At 54.6% G+C, this 7,530-nt stretch overlaps 1 protein-coding gene across 1 annotated transcript; it reads right to left on the bottom strand.

The window, feature by feature from the left end:
- Positions 1 to 5: 5 nt before the first annotated feature.
- On the bottom strand, positions 6 to 7,107 carry LOC311374737 (uncharacterized protein; the record flags this gene model as incomplete). Its single annotated transcript, XM_084490523.1, has 5 exons — positions 6,338 to 7,107; positions 5,043 to 5,252; positions 4,159 to 4,347; positions 1,779 to 3,010; positions 6 to 1,653 (listed from the first exon to the last, which is right to left on the bottom strand). Coding segments are annotated over exons 1-5 (3,801 nt in total), but the record flags the coding sequence as incomplete, so codon positions are not given.
- Between the last annotated feature and the right edge of the window lie 423 nt (positions 7,108 to 7,530).

The raw sequence follows: 7,530 nt of genomic DNA, 5'->3' as shown, positions 1-7,530 counted from the left end.
CGCCCGGGCGGAAACGGCGGTCTCATGCCCCGCATGGGGGGTCTCCAGTCCTCCCAGTAGGGCTCCTCTTCCCCCCACTCGGCCGACTCGGGGTCTTCCCAGTGCCTGTCCATCGGCTCCCCCCTCCCCATCGGCCCGGCCATCCCCATGGGGGGCCCGCCTCTCCCGGCGGGCGGACCCCCTCGGCCCATGGGGGGTCCCCCTCTGCCCATGGGGGGTCCCCCTCTACCCATGGGCGGCCCGCCGCGACCCATGTGCGGCCCGCCCCTCCCCATGGGCGGCCCGCCTCTTCCCATGTAGGGCCCCATGGGGGGGCCCCCCCTCCCCATCGGGGGGCCCCCTCTCCCCATCGGGGGCCCGCCTCTGCCCATGTAGGGTCCTCCTCTGGGTAACGGGGGCCCTCCGCCCCTCCGCTGGGGGAAGCGCCCCCGGCCCATCATGGGCCCGCCCATGGCCGACTCGTCGTAGTAGTCGTCCTCCTGGGGGGGGAAGTGGTGCTCCTCGGGGACCCACAGCTCCTGCTCCGGCGGCGCCTCCGCCTCGGGCTCCTCGTAGGGGGGGTCCTGCCAGTAGTAGTCCTCCTCCTCCTGCTGCTGCTGCTGCTGCTGCTCCTGCGTCGCCATGTCCTCGCTCTGCTGCTCGCCGTAGCCGAACGCCATGCCGTCCGTTTGGTCCGGCGGCGGGAAGCTGTTGAACCCCCCACCGCCGCCGCCGCCGCGCCCCGGCGCCAGCCCGCGGCCCCGCCCCCGCATGTGGGGGGACGGAGGAGGCGGCGGAGGAGGCTGCCCCCTGCCCCGCCCCCGTGCCACGGAGGGTAGGGCAGGCTTCGGCGGTTCCGCGTTGGGCTGCGGTTGCGCGGGGGGTTTGGCCGGTGGCTTGCCTTCAGGGGCCTTGGCGGCGTTCTGGGCTCCGTGGCCGCTGTTGGACCCCGGTTGGCCACCCGGTTTGAGGTTGGCCTGTGCGGGAGCGGAGCTCTTTGGCGCCGCGGGCGAAGGAGCCGCAGTGTTGGGTTTGTCGTTACTAGCGCCCAGTGTTTTTTTGGCATCTTCCTTTCCGTGGGTCGTCTGCGGAATGGGGTCGGTGGGCAAGAAGAAGCTGCTGGTGCCGTCCAGGCTGTCGTCCGCCATGTCTTCCGCTTTGACCTTGCTCGGCGTGGAGTCCTGTTCTTTTTTGGCCGACATGGGCCCGGGCTTCACGGGGGCCTTGGAGGGGGTATTGGCCGGTGGTGTACTCGAGGGCTCCGTCTTAGGCTTGAGGCCTTGTGCCGGGGGCTGCTGGGGAGTGGGAGCGTGCTGGTTGGGTGTGGGCGCGCGCTGGTTGGGCGTGGGAAGCCTCTGGTTGGGTGCTGGAAGCCGTTGATTGGGCGCTAGAGGCCTTTGATGGGGGGCGGAGGGGTGCTGCTGGTTTGGAGCTGGGGTACGCTGTTGGGGTCCCTGGGGCCGCTCAAAGTGAGGTTGGGGTCCGGGCGGCCGTTCGAAGCGGTTTTGGGGTCCGGGTTGTCTCGGGGGCTGATCGAATCTAGGCGGCTGCCCAAAGCGCGGCGCGAAGCCTCTCGGGTTCTGATCGAATGGGGCCCGTTCAAATCGGGAAGGACCATCAAAGCGCTGCTGGGACTGGTCAAACCTGGGGCCGTTTCCTCTCGGACCATCAGGCCTGTCGATAAAAATAAATATAAAGAATTGAAGAATCATACGGGAAGAATTCTGACAAGAGAAACAATGACAAGAATCTTTACAAAATATTACATCGGAATAATAATATTAAAATGTACGGCTCACCTTTGTCCTCTGGGGCCGTAGTGTCCGGGACCCATCTGTCTTTCTCCCATAGGGGAAGGGACACCGCCTCTAACAGCATTAGGCTCTGACGGTTGTCCAAATCCATGTCTTGGACCTTGACCCCTCGGCCCTTGACCCCTTGGCCCTTGAGACATCGGGCCCTGGGACATCTGGTCATGGGACATTTGGCCGTGGGGCATCTGGCCCTGGGACATCTGGCCCTGGGACATTGAACCCTGGGACATTGAGCCCTGGGACATTGAGCCCTGGGACATTGAACCCTGGGACATCTGGCCCTGGGACATTGAACCCTGGGACATCTGGCCCTGGGACATTGAGCCTTGGTTCATCTGGCCCTGGGACATCTGGCCCTGGGACATCTGGCCCTGGGACATCGGGCCCTGGGACATTGAGCCTTGGTTCATCTGCCCCTGAGGCCTTGAGCCTTGGTTCATCTGGCCCTGAGACATTGAGCCTTGGTTCATCTGGCCCTGAGACATTGGACCCTGGGCCCTTGAACCTTGGGACATCTGACCCTGGAACATCGATCCTTGGGACATCTGACCCTGGAGCATTGAGCCTTGGGCCATCTGGCCCTGGAACATCGAACCTTGGGAAGTTGCACCCTGGGACGTCCCGCCCTGGGACATTGGACTCTGGGACATCTGTCCCTGGTGCATGGAGCCTTGGGCCATCTGGCCCTGGAGCATGGAGCCTTGGGCCATCTGGCCCTGGAGCATGGAGCCTTGGGCCATCTGGCCCTGGAGCATGGAGCCTTGGGCCATCTGGCCCTGGTGCATGGAGCCTTGGGCCATCTGGCCCTGGAGCATGGAGCCTTGGGCCATCTGGCCCTGGGACGATGAACCTTGAGACAGCTGGCCTTGTGATGCCGAGCCTTGAGACGGCTGGCCCTGGGACATGGAGCCTTGAGGACCACCGGCAAAGTCCTTCCCCGGGTACTGGCTGTACTGGTCCGCCATGCCACTGCCATACTGGTAGGGCACCATAGTTCTCAGGGTGGCCACGCGCTCTTGCAGGTGGGCATTGGTGGCGTTCATCTGCTCTTGCCACTGTTTCCACTGGAGCTCGTAGTCCTTCAGTTGGTCTTTGTGAGGGTAGGTCTGGAACTGGTCATGCCAGAGCTGGAAGGTGTGTTCCCAGTCCTGGTACATCTTGGTGAACTGCTGCTGCTGGGTTTCGTAGTGCCTGAGCTGCATCTCACTGGACATCGACTGTAGAAAACATAAAATACTGTTATGGTTGTGTTTAATCTAGCCTATATCGGACTTCAGCCAAGGTGCGTCTTTCCTGAGTGTGTCAATATGGCGCTGACCTATAGCAACACGGTGTGGCTCTGTGTCTGTGTTCGTTCTGCTTTGTTTTATCAACAATTCTTTTCATACTGGTAACAACGCATGTGTCTATTTTCAATGTGATGTATTTTTTGTATGTCCAGTCAGATTTGTCTCCCTTGTTCCGTGTGGTCTTGTACTGTCCTGTGAGCCAAATCACCAAAATCAATTCCAGACAATTTGTGTCGCTTGGCAATAATAAAGACTTGAAATTGATATTTAAATTAGGGATGTTAACCGATGTTTAACCGATGAAATTACTACATTTCAGGATCTTCAATGGTAACAGATAAGGTAATGATGATCATCATCTTGCTTTATTATTATTAGCACCACAGTCTCCTCCAAACTCAAGCGGCGTCTCTTCAGAGCTGTTATTTTCTTAAATGAGCCGCGGCAATGTTTCAAATGAGCTCCTAACGCTGCCCTCTTCCGATTGGCCCCTGGTGAATCCCGCGCAGGGTCTCAACCAGGTCCGCGCCATCTCAAGACCATTGTGGGCGTTCGAGCCCGCTCTCTACACACGGTCAACTTGCAATAAGCACGCCTCGTGTTTCAATTCAAACACAGGTCGTGCCGCTGTTACAGCCACTGCCTCTCACTGGGACAGACAGGGTGCTATACCCGTGTCTGCTCACATCAAACCTGTATTTTCAACTCTATCACCTTGTACCCAAACCATTTCCAAACTATGGAGCCATTTGGACTCCATGTTTCGCGCTGTAGGGGATTAAAAAAAAAGTGACGTGAGTGGAAGGGCGGGGCCGGGGCAGAGTGTGTGCGTGTGTGTGAGCCGGAGGCAGAGCAGGAGAGAGATAAGCAGAGTTACGAAATAGCAGGTGGCTGGCGTGGCTCGAAATGGCTGTTATTTCAAATAGCACATTTTTATCTGATCGGTTAACCGGTTTCAACCGGTTAATGAGGCTCGGCGGTCGGTCAAGAATATTTTAAATTTTCGCCATCCCTAATTTAAATAGAGACTATCTCAATAACGCCTCGAAAACATAACAAAAAAACGACGCCTCTACCTGTAGATTTGCGGGTTGCTGGATGAACTGCTGGTACTTCTCCAGAATGTTCTGCAGTTTCTCGTGCTGCTGCATGAGCGCCTGGTACTGCATGCCAGCCCTCTGCTGCTGCACGTGCTGCCACTGCGCTGCTGCGGCCTGCAGCTGCTGCAGGCGCGCCACCTCCTCCGGGTCCTTGGGAAGGTCCGGCTGGGGAAGATCAATATGTTAGCATATGGATTATGAATCAATAATGGAGTAAGACTGCCTTTAGAAAAAATCTGAAAACCGAGATGAAAGATGCAATGTAACTAGTGAATTTTCAAATTTTGCATTTGTGCTTACTTCTGAGACAAGGCTGTATTACATAGTCATAACACATGCCTGCACTGCCCTAGTGCAGGCATAAAAAAAGTATTTTACAAATTGCTCTATTGTCAACTGTCACCCATAGCAGGGTGATTAACAACAAGCTTTGGTTTTTAATGGTTTGAATGTCAAGGTTACTTAGTGCTGTGCTGCTGTAGCAAAGCTCTACCACGGTCCACGGCAATTGCGAAAAACTCAATTTCTGGAAAAGGTAGGTCCTGCCCAAATATGTGGGCGAAAGTAGATGATAAAAACATGGTATCTGACCTCAGCTGGATGGGGCCTTTAAAGGTGACATATTATACCACCAGGTGTGAGTGTGATTAGCCATTACAAGGGATTTTGAAAATCGGCCTCTTCTGACATCACAAGTGGGCGTGTCCACCTAGATGTGTGCTGGATAGATCAGTCTGCCAGCCTAACCAGTGGACTGTTGCTCATCTATCCATCATACATCTACGTAACGGCTAATCACACTCACACCTGGTGGTATAATATGTCACCTATCCAATGCAACAAAGAAAAGACATGCTTACATCCTCGGGAGGTGGTGGAGGTACGGGGGGCTCCTCTTTGGGTGGAGGCGGGGGCGGTGCGCTCTTGGGTGGTTCTGAAGGGAGGGGCGGGGCAGAGTGACCGTGGGACGGGAAAGGGGCGTCGCTCCCCGCCTGGTTCTGCCTGGCCCCGTCATGTTTCAGCTTCTGGAGGTTCTGGAGGTGTTGCTTGTACCAGTACTGCTGCTGCTCCTGCAGGGAAACAACCCAGCATGTCAACACACATGTCACTCTCCCTGCAGGCTGTCACTCTCCCTGCAGGCTGTCACTCTCCCTGTAGGCTCAGCTGTCACTCTCCCTGCAGGGTGTCACTCTCCCTGTATGCTGTCACTCTCCCTGCAGGCTGTCACTCTCCCTGTATGCTGTCACTCTCCCTGTAGGCCGTCACTCTCCCTGTAGGCCGTCACTCTCCCTGTAGGCCGTCACTCTCCCTGTAGGCCGTCACTCTCCCTGTATGCTGTCACTCTCCCTGTAGGCCGTCACTCTCCCTGTATGCTGTCACTCTCCCTGTAGGCTGTCACTCTCCCTGCAGGGTGTCACTCTCCCTGTAGGCCGTCACTCTCCCTGTAGGCCGTCACTCTCCCTGTAGGCCCGAACTAAGCTGGGCCCTTACCGTACTTGTATCCAAATGTTTTACTTTGAGTAGCTTTTAATAAATGCATCTTCTGAACTTAATATATAACTCAGTAGTAATATGCATGATGAATGCAACACTCAAAAGAACTGATGCTTATAAACAACAAGACAAAACAGAGCACCGTGCCGGTAACCATAATATGGAAAGTGGTTTACAGAGAGCATTATTGAAGATTGTGATAACAAGTAAAGAATAAAGGTGAAGTAGAGGAGTGCAAACTGCTTTACATGCTCAGTTTCTTGTATTTGTTATCACTAACTGTCTATGTTCCAAAAACCCATTTCAAGAACTTTTCTGGCAGTTATAATACAGGTTGAATCAAGTATTCCAATTGTTTCACATTCCTACAATGTTACCTACATAGGTAGATTATTGTAAGACTTAAGGCCAAAAAGTGTGTGAGAGATCATTTGAGAGAGATCATTTGAGTGAGTGAGTGTGTTCAGCGTCAATTACATTGAAATCAAACAAATCAAATATGCTTTTTACTGTTCCAATTGTAGCTGGCAAAGCACTATCAAAAAAACTAATTTGCTATGTTTGCAGGTTTCTAAAAAAGTATGGAGAATTCATCCTTTCTGAGAAGTGTTGTGCATATCAATCCTGAGCATATGCAGCCTATAATTATGTTCACGTGTACCTCTTTCGACTTAGGACCGTCATTAGTCGGCGGACCCCCGGCTGACGGTGCTTCTGAAGGGGGAGGGTTGGGCTTCCCCCCGGCGGTCTGCGGTAGAGGGGGACGAGCCTGTTCCGGCCCTCTTGTGGACTGAGCCTGGGCCTCGTCCTGCTGGTTATAAAAGGCCTGGGCACCTTCAAAAACATTGTCCGCATGCCCCGACGCTTCCGACTGCCACGACGGTGCAGAAAAACCCGCGGCACCCCCACCTCCACCCCCGTACGACCCCGCAGCGCTGTTGTGATGCAGCACCGACTCGAGCTGCTTCTGGTGCAGCATCTGCAGCTGCTGCATCTGCTGCAGATGCTGCTCCTGCAGGCTGGAGAACAGAGCCGAGCCCCCGGCCGGGGCCGCGCCGAAGCCCGCCGCCGGTGCGGTCTGGCCCCCAGCCGGGTGCTGCTTTCGGGGCGCGGGCCCACCGAAGTTCTGCGGTTGATGGTTTCCCCCATAGTTTCCCCAGGAGGAGGGGAACATGTTGGACATCGGGACGGTGCACCGGGCCTTTGTGCTCACATGCGAACCCGGGTCCTGGGTTCGGGATACTGGGCTAGAAGTGATCTATCTTTTAAACAGCGGTCTCGTTTGCATCACGAGGCTATGGCGATCCGAGACCTGGGGCTGAAAGTACGGCTATCGGTTCAGAAATATTTCACTTTCGAGAGAGAAAAAGATGAATTAGGTGTATTGGGGAATTTCCGTTGTAGCCTGGACGGTTAGCTAGTAGCCCTGCAACAGCCTCGCTTGTGATGCACGGATGTGCGTCACCGCTGGTCTGTTGGTAATATCCGGTTACTGTTTTTCATAAATTCCGCCAGGGGTCGGAGTGGTTCGTCCATCGGTGGGGCTGGACCTTAACGTAACGACTAGGATAAAAGGCGAAATAAACGTCGTTAAGATACTTCAGATGCCTCATATGGAAATATCAATCACCCAAATTGTGTTATCTTTGATTGTAGTGTATTTATATGCAGGCTAGTGTGTATATGTTTTGCTGCTGTTATGGCAGACGTTTTATCTTCCAAGCATACTTGGAAAGTCCACTAGATGGAGACATTTATCAAGAAACAAAAGCAAGATGAACCACTTGGTATCCATCAGTCTTTTGCAATAATAGCCCAATAACACACCAATAATAATGATCATAACAATAATTT

The sequence above is a fragment of the Micromesistius poutassou genome, assembly GCF_964030765.1.
Source record: "Micromesistius poutassou genome assembly, contig: SCAFFOLD_5120, whole genome shotgun sequence".
In the NCBI taxonomy this organism is placed as follows: Eukaryota; Metazoa; Chordata; class Actinopteri; order Gadiformes; family Gadidae; genus Micromesistius; species Micromesistius poutassou.
This window is presented reverse-complemented; position numbering and strand designations above follow the sequence as displayed.